Source organism: Sinocyclocheilus grahami, unplaced genomic scaffold (genome assembly GCF_001515645.1).
Source record: "Sinocyclocheilus grahami isolate Dianchi unplaced genomic scaffold, SAMN03320097.WGS_v1.1 scaffold690.1, whole genome shotgun sequence".
NCBI classification, from domain to species: Eukaryota; Metazoa; Chordata; class Actinopteri; order Cypriniformes; family Cyprinidae; genus Sinocyclocheilus; species Sinocyclocheilus grahami.
The window spans coordinates 701,688-719,096 of record NW_015505869.1 but is presented as its reverse complement, the minus strand read 5'-3'; the positions used below and the strand labels follow the sequence as shown (position 1 = coordinate 719,096).

The 17,409-nt window shown below is 38.7% G+C and overlaps 1 protein-coding gene across 1 annotated transcript in view; it reads right to left on the bottom strand.

Annotated features, from left to right (window-relative positions):
• The window catches only part of LOC107559535 (E3 ubiquitin-protein ligase UBR3-like), a 33,916-nt gene that overhangs the window by 1,100 nt on the left and 15,407 nt on the right, over positions 1-17,409 (bottom strand). The window contains exons 8-21 of the mRNA XM_016243392.1: positions 16,505-16,733; positions 16,235-16,414; positions 15,716-15,849; positions 14,304-14,390; positions 14,144-14,209; positions 13,741-13,830; positions 12,407-12,535; positions 10,784-10,836; positions 10,575-10,708; positions 10,165-10,250; positions 7,671-7,812; positions 6,684-6,780; positions 149-290; positions 3-25 (exon numbers count right to left, since the gene is read on the bottom strand). Of these exons, the coding sequence (XP_016098878.1) occupies positions 3-25; positions 149-290; positions 6,684-6,780; positions 7,671-7,812; positions 10,165-10,250; positions 10,575-10,708; positions 10,784-10,836; positions 12,407-12,535; positions 13,741-13,830; positions 14,144-14,209; positions 14,304-14,390; positions 15,716-15,849; positions 16,235-16,414; positions 16,505-16,733 (1,592 nt within the window). The remainder of the gene's footprint in view (positions 1-2; positions 26-148; positions 291-6,683; positions 6,781-7,670; positions 7,813-10,164; positions 10,251-10,574; positions 10,709-10,783; positions 10,837-12,406; positions 12,536-13,740; positions 13,831-14,143; positions 14,210-14,303; positions 14,391-15,715; positions 15,850-16,234; positions 16,415-16,504; positions 16,734-17,409) is intronic.

The window sequence follows — 17,409 nt, the reverse complement described above, 5'->3', positions numbered from 1 at the left end:
ACATGTTCTGATGATCCATCCAGATCTAAACAAACATAAAAAAAAAGTTAACAAAGGTGAAAAGACAATGGGAAAACCATTTATTTACTTCTACTAGATGACCAGACATCTGCATTTAAAATGAAAAATGATAAGTGATAAGTTTCACCTTGTACAGCAGTGTAAAGATGACGATATGTAGTGTTTTGCAGTGCAGAAGGCGCACCAGTCCTTTATAGCAGGGGTGCAGAGGGGTCCTCTCCTTATAGGGCGGCCAGGGGTTCCCCGTATGAACGCCTGACTGTTTCAAACTGCAAAAGGCAAAAGTACTTATTAGACAATCATTAAACAATGCAAATGGCTTTAGCATAGTTTCCATACTAATGTTAAAAAAAATCAAATTATAAAACAAATAATTTTGGGTATTTTTAAGTGTAATCCTGAAACGCAACATTAAAGGAACACTCCACTATTTTTGAAAATAGGCTCATTTTCCAACTCTCTAGAGTTAAACAGTTGAGTTTTATCGTTTTCGAATCCAAATCGAAATCGCGATTTGAGACGTTGCGATTTGCTAATCGCAAAGCCTGCGATGTGGACGCGATACTACTCTGTTCCAGAGGATATGCATGACTGCCAGCCTTGAGTTGCAGTCTTACTTGTCCTGGGCAAGAGCAAGCGCACCTCCGTTCTCCCCAATCAGCACTGCTCTAGCCAACTGCGTAAACACCCACCATTAAAAAAAAAAGTGGGACGGGAGAGAGACCGAGTGGGTCAGATCGATAGTTAGGCAAAATAAAACAAAAAAAAAACGTATGCAACTTCAGCTTCGAAATGACAGACAGCGAACAAAAAAGGTAATTTGCAAGAGCTGCGTCACAGCGCATATCAAGAGCTCCCTTATCGGTTCTGTTTTCAGTACTGGAGAATAAAAGATACATTCTTAGATGCTTTTGTTAGTACGTGAACGTTATCTTACACATTTTATCTCCCCAACAGATTAATTTGAAATAAGTTTATAATGCATGTTGGCTATTCCCAATTCAGAAGAGCGCACACACAGCCTGTGTCTGTGAATGCTTCTCATACTCGCTCCTCTCGGCCCCACGCGGCGCGAATCCCGCGTCACGGACGAGCCGTTCATGCTTGCCACACTCATGCAGCCTGTCTCGTAATGCTCGTTTATACTCGCGCGGCCCCGCAAGTCTCCACGAGCGCATCTGGCAGTATGGACGAGGCTTGACACACACACACACACGCAACCTGTGTCGACTCGCGCCTGACTCAGTGTTTAAAACGAATGTAAATTCAGTCTAACTGCTTGCTAATTTCACTTGGATGAAATGAAACATTCAGCACATTTTCCACTTGTTCTTAAAATCCCAAATACTTAAAAATGAATAAATCAGCCTATGTAACATATGTAATACTTTAATAATTGACTTAAGAAATGCAGTTCTTCATTTATAAAAAAAGCGAAATTCAGTAATTAAGAAATGCAGTTCTTCATTTATAAAATTCAGCGAAATTCAGTAATTAAGTTAATTCTGTAAAAGTAGTTATACCATTATAATCTTGCCTGCTGAAAAAAAAACAAAAAACAAAAAAAAATAGACCCCCTCCCAAAACACAAAACATTTAATGGATTTCAGGGTTATAATGGGAATTTGTTTGGTTTTAATGTAAACTATAATGGTGTCTATTTGATGGATTGTATTGGTGGGATGTAATCTGGCAGATGGCAACCAATAGAACAACAGTAATTCCTTTTGGAATAATGCCCAAAACAAAAAGGAATTTTGTAACGGTTTAATGGAAACTATAAGAATTTCTGTGATGGTTTCTATTGTTTTTTTCAGCAGGGTAATGATACCCATACTGTGCTGCACATTATTGACAATACTGAGCTGAAGCTCGACTTTGCAAATAAAAAATAAATAAATTCGCATTTTGATATTTTCGCCCAAATCTCACAGCCCTACTAGGAACTATACTCTCATTCCGGCGTAATAATCAAGGAACTTTGCTGCCGTACCATGGGTGCAGCAGGCGCAATGATATTACGCAGTTACCTAGCTGGGGACTATTTTCAGGCGCTGCGTAATATCATTGCGCCTGCTGCACACATTTTTTTTCATAGAATACAAAAGGAGATATTTAGCAGACTGTCCTAGCTGCTCTTTTCAATGTGATGTAAATGATCTCCAAAATGCCAGCACCATCAAGGAATTATAAACCTTGTCCATAACTTGTCTTCTGAAGTCATACAATACCTTGTGCGAGGAAAAGACCCAAATTGAAGGCCTTACTCACTGACCTCTTCGGTAGATGTCAAATTTTTTGAGACATCAGTAACATCAACATTTTACATTGATGTTAACCTTTACTTAAAAACTACTGTGCAGGTAAACATCAAGCAAATTTGCTTTTGTCAACTTAGAATTCAACAAAGACGAGTCCGCATTCACTTCCCATTATACGGAAAAGGTTGACCAGTACATTCCCAATATGTTTGGGCTTTTGATCCATATTGTGTTTAAGGATGTAAAGTACAGTATGACACACTTTGTAAGTGTATGATTCCAGTGATTCACAAAATTAGAGACTAAGAATTGTTATATTAGTCAAAGTACAGACATGTATAAACCATGTTACAATGCACAGCTGATATTATGGAGGTAAAGCCACAGAAGACATGAATGCCGCTGATCAAATTCAAACACACACAACAACTGCAAACAACAAAAGTTGCTCTAGCTTTATCAGACTTGAACACAGCTGCCCTGCTTTAAAGACATCACCGACTCCATTAGCATCGAAAGGAACGAGGGATATAAAATATATAGCCCTCTTGACAGGTAATCCATCATCCAGCGGCCGGACACAAGCACAACCAAAACATTCACAAACTGACATGAACATATACAGCATGTTCCACTGAAAACCACTTACAGCACATGACATCTTTCTTTCTTTCTAACACTTACGGATTTCATGTTGATTTTGCAGCTATTGCAAAACTATCATTTAACCAGGCCGCTGAGTTTACGGAGACCGGAATACGCTTTTAAAGTAAAGATGACAAAGACAAATAACTTCTATTTTAGCCGTCATTACTAAGGTCATGACTGTCATTATGCCAGGGCTTGACATTAACACATGAATGTTGTATAGCCTACAGTAACAGAGCTCGACATTAATGCTTGTGTGGGACAAATAGATTTTTTGAAGGGGCAAGTGAAAGGGCATTTTACTTGCCCGACCGTATTAATTACAATTTTGGCGAGAATGACTCAGATTTTATTATATTTGGTTTAAATGATAATTGACAGTGTTGGGTAAAAAAAAAATATCGATATCTTGATTTTAATCGATTCTCATTTTTACGGAACGATATCGATTCTTAAATCCCAAGAATCGATGTCTAGCCTGTTTTCAGTCAATGGATGGAATATTGAAGCGCACTTCCCATCCAATAAAATGCAATAAGCATTGTGCGTTGATACTTTTAATATGAAAAAGTCTCAGATTTCAATTTATGTCCATTGTATTGCAGTATTCAAACAATAAATGCCGTTTTGGTGCGGTTTAATGATGAGTGACAGATCGCTGAAGCACCTCAGTTCAACAGAGGCGCACGTGAACTGATCATCTCCTCCACATTAATACCAGTTTCAGCACAAAATAAACATGACTAAACATCCGAAGGCAAGTTAAAAGAAAGAGTACAACTTTACAATCCGTATCCTGTCTCATGTAATTGCTCAATCAGTGTTTCAGCTGCGCAAAGACGTCAATATGACGGCTTGTAAACAATGTCACGTAACATCACATTTACCTCAGAAAAACATATTCGGTGACCATAAACTCAGTCAGCCAGAAAACTAAACTTTAGAGAGGATAATTTTGCTAAATATATGCACCATATAACATTCATTATAATTGTTTACCATTCTTTAATGTTTTATGTTTGAATAAATCCATCAAGTTATTATGGCAGCCACTATTGAAATGTGTATATTTAAAAAATTTAAAGGGGTCCTATTATGCTTTTTCACTTTTTTAATTTTAGTCAGTGTGTAGCGTGTATGTTTGGGCATAAAAAAAATATCTAGAAAGTTACAAAATCTCAAAGTCCACTCCAAAGGGAGATATTTAGTTTTTTTTTTAAATCAATTTTCAAGAACTACAGCAAACGGCTCGTTTGGACTACAGCGTTTGGTGATGTCACAAAGCGGCTCATCAGAATATCATTACAAATAATTGCCTACACGCCTACAGAAATGTGAATGGTTGGGGGGTGGGGAGGGGCGAGGCTGTGGTTAGAACGCTTGGTTGAGTGAGTGCATCAGACGAGACGATGAAGAAGAAGTGCTGCTGCAGAGTTAGTGCGTCAGAGAAAACCAAGAAGAGCAGCTGCGCTGTAGCCTCAAATTTTTGGCATGTCTAGAACAGCGGTTCTCAATTCCAGTCCTCGCGTACCCCCGCTCTGCACATTTTGTATGTTTCTCTTATTGCTTCATACGTTTGCTATATTTGACTGTAAGTGCCCTGCGAAGGGGACATTACCGGATATTCCTCCATGATTCCAGTTTGAAGGGAGAGTATATGTTCCATACAAAGGGCATTTAAGTGTGCGAGACGTGATTTTAGGTATTGTAATACCTAAAAAAATAATGTGTTTTTCGAACCACCAAGCATGAGAGCATGTTCTAGTACACCACCAAAACAAAATCAAGACTTTGTAAAAGAGCATAATAGGACCCCTTTAACTGAAGTAATTGTAATTTAATTATTATAAAAACTTAATTAAGTGTCATTTAAGCAGTTGTACAGCACAAATCAGTCAATTTTAACCTTCAATATTTTAATGTAGTACCAACTGACTCTCATGTATATTTTACAGCATTAGTCGAGATATTTTTTTTTCCTTGAGAAAATTTGGCATGTACTGTACCTGATACATATCCAAAATAATCGATACTGAATCGAAATCGAATCGAAAGCTTGTGAATGAGAATCGAATCGAATTGTGAAACCTAGCCCTAATAATTGATCATGGCTAATCAACAGTAACAAGGTCGCGCCAGTTGAGGCTCATGCAGTCTGTCTGTGTGTGAAACAATCTTGTGGAGAAATCAAAACAAATGAACGCAACTGCACACATAAGAAACGGTAAAAATGTAACTTAGTTTTTATATTTGTAACAAATACCCTAGTTAAGCAACATGATATGACCAAGAGACTGAAGTTTTCCCTGAAAACCACGATGGCAAATTTGACATTTATTTTATACAAGAGTTCAAACGAGTAGTTAATATACATTTTAGTACAATATTGTCAATGTTGACCGTTTTTGCTCAATTTGGTTAACGAAAATAGTTCAAAACAAAAATCGCAGCAAAACAGTCAAAACAGTCGCGCATCTCTGCACGACACAGCGGTGTTTTCTTACTGAATGATTCAACGTTTTTGAATTAATCATTTGAGTCATTGATTCAGTGGTCCATTCATAAAGCCATTCGTTTAATTCTTGAATGAATCAGCCGGAATCTTTTGAATGAATGCCTCAATAACTCACTCATTAAGACTTCATTAAGACTTGCTGCCACCTACTGGCAAGAGTAGCTTATCTTTGCATTTTTTCCAACATTCCATATTTGTAAATAAATAAATAAATAAATAGTGCACACACACACACACACACATACATATAGCGGGTAAAGCAAGTATTGAACACGTCACCATTTTTCTCAGTAAATATATTTCTAAAGGTGCTGTTGACATGAAATTTTCACCAGATGTCCGTAACAACCCAAGTAACCATACATACAAAGAAAACAACGCAAATAAGTTCAGAAATTAAGTTATGTGTAATCAAATTGAAAGACACAGGGAAAAAGTATTATGAATATCAATTTCAGTTTTACGTTGATTTAAAAAAAAAAAAATACAAGCTTGAGGCAAAATGGCTAAATATGTAAAATATAACAAATAAAATAAACAAATAAATATCAGAAGAGGATTATTCAATAGAATACAATAAACTCTGGAATCACTTTTTTTTTTTACTGCCATGCATATGGAAAATCCTCATGTGGCAGAGATGAACAGGAAATTAGGTCATGTGTGTAAAGGCTGTGGTTGGAGAGGGAATCTGTATTTGAGGTGTGATGCACTGATTCTTCGTGACATGACTAATTGGGAAAACCCATTTCAGGTGTAAGTCCCTCCACGAACACCTTTCTCAGAGCAAGAAAAGTAGTGACCCTGAAGATAATTCCCTCTATCACAGAGCGACCCTCAAACTCAAGGTCAACAGCACACAAAATCCAGCAATTTTCAGCTCCATAGGCGAGTTCTTCTCTCAGTTTGGTTTCAGGATGATCAATGAGCACATCTCAGAGAGGCTCCACCTCAGACTGAATGTTTTACAGCAGTTGTTTACCAGCGTTACTATATTCCATATAGTCCATTTATTTCTTATCTAGTCACAGGAAAATCGCTGCCCTAAAATTTACAAAAATTCAAAACATTCACAGAATATACGTGCTGTATAAACTGTGCCGGATTTGCGTGCATTTATAAACTATGCCTTAAGGAATCTCGATTTGCACAAAATGAAGTGAAACAGACGGTGCATAGTGTTTAAATAATAAAGTGAATGTTAAAATGAGGAGGTCTGGAGGATTTCAGAGACTCACAATGCTGCGTATCGATCCATGGCCGACTGCACGTCTCTGCGGTACACGGTGCGTAGAATCACCATTATAGGGTCAAACTCTTTCTCCCAGACTTCCGCTGGAAAACACACACACACACACACACACACACACACACACAGAGTGTTAGTTATGAAAAAATAAAGAATAGATTTGAAACAGCCTCAGTCTGCCACCATGTGGCGAGAGCTGAGCAATAAGCTTAATGACCACAATACAGTCAATAAGCAATAAGCATACATAAAAACTGTTTTAGAAAAGGAGTAGAACACCTGTATAAACTCATCGTTTAAACACTGTATAACTCTTGATTAAATTTTTTGAATGAATGGATCAACCATGAAATATCCTGATATTTAGTTGGCGTGTTACCTAAACTCGTGTCATTGGTCACAGTGACCAGACTATGAAATACACGTCAATAAATACAATTTGTTTGTCTAATCAACATAAAAGAACGATTTCTGATCGATCATGCAACATTGAAGACTGGAGTAAATGCAGCTAAAACAAATAATCTTTGACACTGCATGAATGAATTACATTTTAAAATACACTTTTAAAAAAATATATATAATAAAACGTCAATTAATACGTTTTAATAATATTTTTTTACTAAATTTTGATCAAATAAATGCAGCCTTGGTGAGCTTAAAAGACTTATTTAGAATTATTATTATATATATATTTTTTTTTTTAACTTAAAAATTAAATTAGAGCTGAATTTTAAATGTACAGAAATCTGTTCGGTCACGTTCTGCAACAGGCAACACAAACAAAAGACACAACTATTGCTAGAGAGCAGATGCTTCTGTCCTAAAGCAGAGAAATGTGTCGAACAGCACAATCATAGAGTCACATTGCCATCTGCAGGTAATGAGAGGTACACACAACATCTCAAACAAAGCAGTGAATATACAGAAAAACAGCCCATCATAGTCTACGTGGCGAAACAATAAGATGCGTCACCTTTAGGCGTGTACATGCCCTGCTGCATGGATCCTCCAGGCTCAAACACCGGGGCTTTGAAATCAGCTACAGCAGACAGCATCTCCTCAAAACTACAGCTGCCTGGCACCACGCCGCTCTTAGGGTTGGGATTCTCCGGGATCTACAGCTACAGTCAAGGACAAGCATCAAACTCCAACTAATGCCATCAAAATACTTGATTTAAGTCCAAAAAGAGGTTCAATTCAATTCAAGTTTATTTGTATAGCGCTTTTCACGATACCAATCTTTGCAAAGCAGCTTTACAGAAAATTTGAAGTTTCTGCATTATATTTAGGAGTAGGTTATTAGTGGCGACTATGGCAGAAATGTACAGTAAAAAGCATGCCTTTAGTTACAAATGACACAATCAAATAAAGCAATAAGCCGTGGTTTACAGTGAATTCATAACAGCTAAGGGGCGTAGTTAAGTACGACGTGAGGCGGAGTGACTAAAACAGACTTCTAACCCTATTAACCGCAATGATTATATGTTGCGATTAAGCAAAATTTGGTAGTTTTATATGCTGTACAAGGGTTAGCACCATCTGAGGTCTTCTGGGGGGTTGGCATAATCTCTTCTCAGGTGTTCGGTCATCTCAGATCTTTGTAAGGGTTGGATCAGTAGAGGTCAGTAATGTGACTGATATTAAACAATTTAACATTAGCTATACAGGAAGGCCTGTGTGGCTGTGAAAATATGTGTCACCATTTAAGTCATCCACTTTCTCTGGCCATTTAGAAACCACTTTTTGTATTTATGAAACGCCACTTTGACATGCGAAATCAGCAACAGCACATCTTTCAGATGTTTGTACTTGCATGCTTTATGCTTCACATAGCTGCATTATATTATGATTCGTGTGCTCGATTTTGATCAAGTGTCTCTTTTTGGACTGGGGTTCTTTCTGGATTTTTCACAATTTAATTTAACTGAAAGAGTGAGAGGGGGGGAAAGATCATTTGAATCTCATGATACAAAACCAAGTACAATTTGCAAAGATGTACCATTGCTTGCAAAAACACAATCAAAGCAGAGTACTTCTTGAACTTCCTGTGAGTGCACCATGTTTTCATGGTGGAAGGATACAAGATCTAGCAGGGAGCTGTGGGTACGATCATTCATACACAACTGCGACACCATCTCTGCTCTCAAAATCTCATCATCAGACATTCCTGCAATGACACACAAAGAGAGAAAGACACGAGTCTCTGAGTTTACACATGAGACAAGCTTGTGCGGTCACACTGCATGACGAGAAAGTCAGCTAGCTTTCGATTCACACAGAACGTGTATAGAACACGCTTTCAAAACGCAGGTGCGAGTCCCATTGCTTTTAATAGCTCTCATGTAGAAGTGAACGTAATCGTATATTCCAAAGCTGTAAGAAGCCTTAGATTCACTGATCAGAAGTAGCATATTTTATTAATAAATCTTCTGGTTGATGTCATTACTGAGCTGCATTTGGTCAGCATTATTGCGATGGAGAAGATATGCACCTAAGTGTACTCTGAGACTGCACAGGATGACCAGGAAGGTCAGCGCCCCCTCCAGCATGGGTCTCTCCTGCTCCGAGTCCAGCACTGCGTTCTGATGCTGAGACGCCATCGTCAGCAAATCCACCACCTTGAACCTGACGCAAACACAAAGCTTTTAGGAGCCATCGCTGAGGGTGAGCACACAAACCAAGACAGAGACGTTGTCGCACCTCTCAAACACTGAGGAAATGAAGTAATCTGGATCCAGTCTAGACGCACACACCTGAAGACCAAAAATAAGACTGAAATAAGTCAATCAAATTTCTATTGAAAACGGCAGCCTAATGACTAAGCTTAAAGGGATAGTTCACCCAAAAACGAAAATCAAATCTGTAAAACCTCTGTTCATCTTCGGAACACAAATTAAGATGTTTTTGATGAAATCCAAGAGCTTTGTGACCCTCTAGAGATAGCAAGTGAACCGAAATGTTCCCAGGCCCAGAAACAATGGCATCGTTAAAATAGTCCATGTGACAACAGTGGTTAAAGAAAACAAAAATATGCATCACGGTACTCTCATTAATGGCCGCGGATGGTGGAGGAGAGGAATTGTTGAAAAATAAAAATAGAAAATAGTTTTCTTTGTACACACAAAGTATTCTTGTAGCTTCGTAAAATCACTGATGTCACATGGACAATTTTGTCAACGTTCTTGGTACCTTTCTGTGCCTTGATCAAGTTGTACCCTTGCAGGGTCAGAAAGCTCTTGGATACATACTCTGTATTTTTGGGTGAACTAACCCTTTAAGATAAATTACTAATGTCTCAGGAGGAAACATTCAGGATCCATTAACACTCAGTTAAGATCATTTGAATCTCATGATACAAAACCAAGTACAATTTGCAAAGATGTACCATTGCTTGCAAAAACACAATCAAAGCAGAGTACTTCTTGAACTTCCTGTGAGTGCACCATGTTTTCATGGTGGAAGGATACAAGATCTAGCAGGGAGCTGTGGGTACGATCATTCATACACAACTGCGACACCATCTCTGCTCTCAAAATCTCATCATCAGACATTCCTGCAATGACACACAAAGAGAGAAAGACACGAGTCTCTGAGTTTACACATGAGACAAGCTTGTGCGGTCACACTGCATGACGAGAAAGTCAGCTAGCTTTCGATTCACACAGAACGTGTATAGAACACGCTTTCAAAACGCAGGTGCGAGTCCCATTGCTTTTAATAGCTCTCATGTAGAAGTGAACGTAATCGTATATTCCAAAGCTGTAAGAAGCCTTAGATTCACTGATCAGAAGTAGCATATTTTATTAATAAATCTTCTGGTTGATGTCATTACTGAGCTGCATTTGGTCAGCATTATTGCGATGGAGAAGATATGCACCTAAGTGTACTCTGAGACTGCACAGGATGACCAGGAAGGTCAGCGCCCCCTCCAGCATGGGTCTCTCCTGCTCCGAGTCCAGCACTGCGTTCTGATGCTGAGACGCCATCGTCAGCAAATCCACCACCTTGAACCTGACGCAAACACAAAGCTTTTAGGAGCCATCGCTGAGGGTGAGCACACAAACCAAGACAGAGACGTTGTCGCACCTCTCAAACACTGAGGAAATGAAGTAATCTGGATCCAGTCTAGACGCACACACCTGAAGACCAAAAATAAGACTGAAATAAGTCAATCAAATTTCTATTGAAAACGGCAGCCTAATGACTAAGCTTAAAGGGATAGTTCACCCAAAAACGAAAATCAAATCTGTAAAACCTAAGATGTTTTTGATGAAATCCAAGAGCTTTGTGACCCTCTAGAGATAGCAAGTGAACCGAAATGTTCCCAGGCCCAGAAACAATGGCATCGTTAAAATAGTCCATGTGACAACAGTGGTTAAAGAAAACAAAAATATGCATCACGGTACTCTCATTAATGGCCGCGGATGGTGGAGGAGAGGAATTGTTGAAAAATAAAAATAGAAAATAGTTTTCTTTGCACACACAAAGTATTCTTGTAGCTTCGTAAAATCACTGATGTCACATGGACAATTTTGTCAACGTTCTTGGTACCTTTCTGTGCCTTGATCAAGTTGTACCCTTGCAGGGTCAGAAAGCTCTTGGATACATACTCTGTATTTTTGGGTGAACTAACCCTTTAAGATAAATTACTAATGTCTCAGGAGGAAACATTCAGGATCCATTAACACTCAGTTAAATATTAGCAATGGGCTTTTGGCTCAAAGAGCCAGTAATGGTTAAAAACAAACTATAACATTTACATTTTGTCATTTAGCAAATGAGGACAATGGAAGCAATCAAAATCAGCAAAAGAGCAATATGCAAGTGCTATAATGCAGTACACGTAGCAAGGTTTTTTTGTATGATTATTTAATAAATAAAAAGAAAACAGATAGAATAGAGCAACCTACTGTTAGAGGCCTTTTTTTTGCATAATAAATTAAAAGAAAACAAATAGATAGAATACAAAAAAATAGAGAAGCTAGTGTTCGTTTTCTTTTGTTTGTTTTTTAAGAAAACACGCAGTTAGTAAATGAATAGAGCACAAGTCTAAAAGGGCGCAAGTCTTTTTTTGTTAAAGAATAGAATTAGAATAGAGTGCTAGAGTTAAAGGGTCAAGTAAAGATGGAAGAGATGTGTTTTAGCCGATTCTTGAAGATAACTATATATCTATAACGTCTGTAACGACTGCCTTAACCCTCAATGAATGAAGTAATTATTAAATCAAACGGTCTACTGAAGAAAATCCGCTGCTGTTTCCTGTGTGCCTTAGAAACAACTTTTACCTCAAAGGAAAATTAACCTTTAATTATTAAATGAATTATAAAAAAAAATTAAGGTTTACGGAAAAAGGAATATTCCTCACATTATTAAGCCATGAAAATGGAAATATGAGAAACACAATCATGCTGTCTGAAAAAAAAAATGTATATCTCGGTTTTGATGCTGTAAGTGACACAATGACCTTTGCATTTCTTTTTATAAAACCAAACAAAACAAAATCAAAAATGGCAAAATGGCTTTGACATATGAACAAAGTGGTGCAAATACTAAATAATTAGGGCTGCCAATTGATTACATCAAAATAATTGCATGACGTGCCAAATAATCAAAATTAAATCAGATGTGGCAAATAATTTTGGACCCTGGATGAACATCTATTTCAGTACAGAAGTGTCAGGTGAGCGAGCGAGAGCGTCAGCAGGTTACCTGCAGGAGGTAGATGTCCGGGTCAATCATGGAGTTACAGAAGTGAGACTGCACATAAGTCATGGCCTGACCTTTAATCTGCAGCCCATTTCTCACCCACATATTACTATGGATCTCAGACAGGCTAGCCTGCACAAAATCACACACACACACACACACACACAGAGATCAACACATGGGTCGCATCTGCTTATCACACACTGTGGCATTAGCTCCACAACACTGTCACATGCCAGAAGTGAAACACGAGACATCAGCGAAGATTTACGACAAACGGCTGCAACATTACACAACACAATGCCCTCTGCTTCAGCAGCATTAATACACTGTCTGGCAAAATGAAGCCTTGTGCGGTAGATGTCCGGGTCAATCATGGAGTTACAGAAGTGAGACTGCACATAAGTCATGGCCTGACCTTTAATCTGCAGCCCATTTCTCACCCACATATTACTATGGATCTCAGACAGGCTAGCCTGCACAAAATCACACACACACACACACACACACACACACACACACACACACACACAGAGATCAACACATGGGTCCCATCTGCTTATCACACACTGTGGCATTAGCTCCACAACACTGTCACATGCCAGAAGTGAAACACGAGACATCAGCGAAGATTTACGACAAACGGCTGCAACATTACACAACACAATGCCCTCTGCTTCAGCAGCATTAATACACTATCTGGCAAAATGAAGCCTTGTGCATGGCTGTAACATTTTAGCATCTAGATCCAAATCAGAAGCACACCATTACATCATAAATAGCATCAGAGGGCAGAACTCGTATACAGCTCTGGGGAGTCCTAATTCATAGGATTGTCTTTCATCCATTAAATATATCTTTTTGTGTTTTACGTGTTCTGCAGGTTATTGTACAGGTTATTTCTATACAACACAAGTGCATGTGCTTTACACAGTCATGTTCCAAAAATAACTTCATTTTAGTTGTCACTCTCAGTCCTCCATAGTGGGGAAGACTTTCAGTGATTTTGATCTGTCCCACACACAAATATCTGCTCCTTTTATGAGATATGTTCCTGTGGCTCAGTGGTAGAGCATTGCGTTAGCAGCGCAAAAGGTCTTGGGTTCGATTCCAAGGGAACACACATACTGGTAAAAAAAATGTATAGCCTGAATGCACTAACTCGCTTTGGATAAAAGCGTCTGCTAAATGCATAAATTATTTATTATTATATTAATTAAATTATATGTGTAGTCTGGACAGCACTGGTAACTGACAACCAGAAGAATTTGTCTGGCCTTTGACGTTGGTTCATTGTTCTCGTATTAATCTCTTTATTCCCCTTTATTGTGTATTACCTGTATCTGAAGAGGGTGAACCATGATCTTCATAAGCATCTCCTGATCAGGAAGCAAACGGTCTAAATCCAGACCTTGACACCTCACTCCCTGCAAAACAACGAAAAACAGATCAGTTTATAATCATGCTAAAAAATAAAAATAAAAAAAGGCTTCAAACAGACCAATTGCTGGACCCCATTTAAAATCTGATTCTGGAGCAGCTCTTCGCTGAGAGTAAAAGATCAATATATCATTGATTAACTGTCACTGATTTTTTAATGACTCAGTTTTACAAGTAGGAGTGACAAATGGCTGTCTTTGAGTAAGATGCTGAATTATTCACTCAACCGATTTGTTCAAAAACACAGACCGATTCAGGAACACCACTTCTGCAGTGTGTGAGACTGTGTGTCAAGCTCACCTTGCTGAGGAACATGGCATAGTATCTATGGAGAGGTAAATGAAAGGTCAGCTGGTTGAGGGCAGGCTGTGACCGAGAGAAAAAGGGGGGGAGAGGGGAGTTACTCACTGGTTCCACTTTATCAAGACACAATCTGACAGTGTGAACATCAAGACTGTACCTCATCTACAAACCCAATGGCATCAAACCACATCTGAAGAGTTTCCAGACAGTAGCGCACCACTGTTTTAGTGTACTCTTGGGTTTCCTGACAATACACAACATGTTTAGTTCATACACAAGCCTCTTTAAAACCTCTAACAAGGGGCTGTTCACACAGAATGCGATTATGAATTCCACTGCGCTGCTTTTCCATATTTTTTTTAATGTAAACATGCACTAGACAGAGTAGTAGTAGTATACGTTTATTTAATGCCATGTCAGCATCTTAGGCTATTTTTATGGCAAAAGCAATGCAAGTATAACAAATACAATAAAAACCAGCAAGCAAGCAAACAAACAAGTTATATTACACAAGATGTTTTGCACTAGACGGATGCGTTTGATCGCTGAACAAGTGTTTCATGCGTTTTGCAGCACCTTGCGCACGACTCAGTGGTCACTTTCTACAGCTTGCATTTTTTAAAGAGGTCATCGGATGCCCATTTCCCACAAGTTGATATGATTCTTTAGGGTATTAATGAAAAGTCTATAACATACTTTGGTTAAAATTTCCCAATGGTAGTGTAAAACAACACCCTTTTTACCTTGCCAAAAACAGCTCTTTTCAGAGCAAGCCGTTTCGGTGCATGTCTCTTTAAATGCTAATGAGCTCTGCTGACCCTCTCTTCCATGGGGTGACGAGCCGTTCTCATAAGACTGTTTACTTTAGCCGCGGAACTTGCTAACACAAATAATTCGCGCAAAGATAGACATATTTAGGTAGATCGGAGGATGCATTCCCTTCAAAAACAAATGTAATCCACTGCGTCTTCAGCGGCTCAGATGTCGGGAGTAAATGACGACTGCTATGTTCATTATTACATCCAACAACAAAACACCTCAATCGCTTAGGAGTCATTCTTGTCTACAACCGCTCTGGCATCGAAACAATGGCGGACTGATGACAGCTCACTCAGGGCGGGTCTAAGGTAAAACGCTACTGTCAATCAAACTATCGTGGGAGGGGCCTAAGTCTGTGTGACTTCACACTGACAAGCATCTGAGAATGGCTTGATATGAGAAAGGGGTAATGATTTTAGGAGATTGTAAAAAAAACATTGGGTGGATCTTTATCATTATAGGGTCGTTGTGCGCACACACCGTCAACACACATTTATGTTCAAACAACATGTAAAAATGCATTTTGCATCCGATGACCCCTTTAATGCAAAAATGTGTTCTGTGTGAATGGCCCCTAAAAGCAACCAAGATACAAGCACCTACTGTACTACGACAATAATTCTAGAAGACCTGCAATAATACACGATTAAACGCTAAAAAAAGAACTCTGTATGTAGCATCTAAATGAGAGCATTTTAAAAATAAAAAGATGCTGGAGTGTGATGCATGCAGAGATGACTGTAGCCTCACTTTGACTTTGCAGTGTGTCAGGAGACCCCACATGGGCTGAGCACAGGCCTCCAGCTCAGCTGCAAACGCTGCATAATACGTCTGAGACTCAAACTCCACGTGCTCATTCAGCTCTCTCTTATTCAGATTCATCCCTAACACAGCAAAAGGCACAGAGAGGAAATCCATAACATCAGAGTGAATCATTGACTCGTTTAGATCAAGTTTCAGCTGTAACATAAGTTATTTAATTCTAATCAACAAGCCTTAATGACCTTTCTAAAATGAATAGTCCTGAATGCTTTTTACTATGTAGTTAGCATCTAATAAAGACGTTCAAGACCAAGCCATATTCTAAGTGCATTCACAATATCAATAGCCGGAACTATTTTACAACAAAGCATAGCCTCTCATAACTCATTGCTTGATTAAGCAAACACTAATTCATTTGCATTTTGCCATTCATAGGACTGAAGGAAAAAAAGCACTACAGAATTTTAAAACAAAAAATGAGTGCAGGATTTTCTCTCAGTTATTGACCTTGGAAAAAGGAGACGAAACTCATCCAGAGCAGCAGCAGAGAATGATCCTCCAGGAAGCGCTTGGCCACACTTTGGTGCGAGAGGATATTAATAAAATCACTAACTAAAGGCCAGTAGGTGTTATTCTTCAGTAGCGCTTCACCACAGTTCACCACCACGTGACGATTGTTCTCCTCATCTGTGACAGATTGAAGGCATTAAGACATTTTGTAGCCAGCAATCCAGTAACTTTGCAAACGGTGCAGCATAGTATAGTCTGTTTTGTTACCTTGCAGTTCGCTCTTGATAAGGCAGGTCTCCATCATGTAGAGGAGCACAGTGACCATGATGTCCAGTAACTGGCACTCCTCTGTGACGTGTCTCGCCAGCTCCTCGTTACTGAAGAGCTGCACGCTGATGTGAACGATGCGGTTGGACATGGTGTCCGACTCGTGACTCTTCATGAGGGTCTTCATGATGAAGGCATAGTGTTGTACAAATGTTTTAGTGAACGTGATCTATGGCGCAGGAGAAGGAAGTCCACGTTACAGATTTTGGTAAAAAAATTAAATAAAATTATAATTTAGAAACCATGGACCGGTTGCACGAGCTGTACGTTATGTAGTGGTGTAAAGGGAATAGAAGTTGAATTTACACACCATTTCATTTTTGTAGATATTTGGATCCACATATTTGTTAGACTTAAGTCAGGCGTACACGGTGCGATTCTGAAGGTCGGAACGTCGTGAGCTCTGGCACAAGTCACGATTGGGTTAATCCGAAAATCGTACGGAGGCAGTCACACACGACATGAATTTACTATGATTTTACAAACTCTGACGTAAGCATTACGTTTCGCGCCATTCATAAAAATATGGATTCTGAGGACAAAATAGTTTTCTTTGTGGCAGGCGGTCCAAAAAAATAAAATAAAATAAAAAACGAAGACAAAAGGACATGGCAAAGAGAATGGCTGGAAAGCAGAGAAAAGCATGGACTTTGTTCTTCATAAAGAACTTGAGGGAGTAGGCCATTTATGAATTTCTGCTCGCTTTGCCGGAAATACAACAGGCATATTCATTCATAAAGCTGAATGGCAAATTTGGCACATTCGGAATAACAAATAAAAAATAGAACAGTATAATTAAACTAAAATTATTATAGACTATATGGTTTTTGTCATCTTCTGATTGG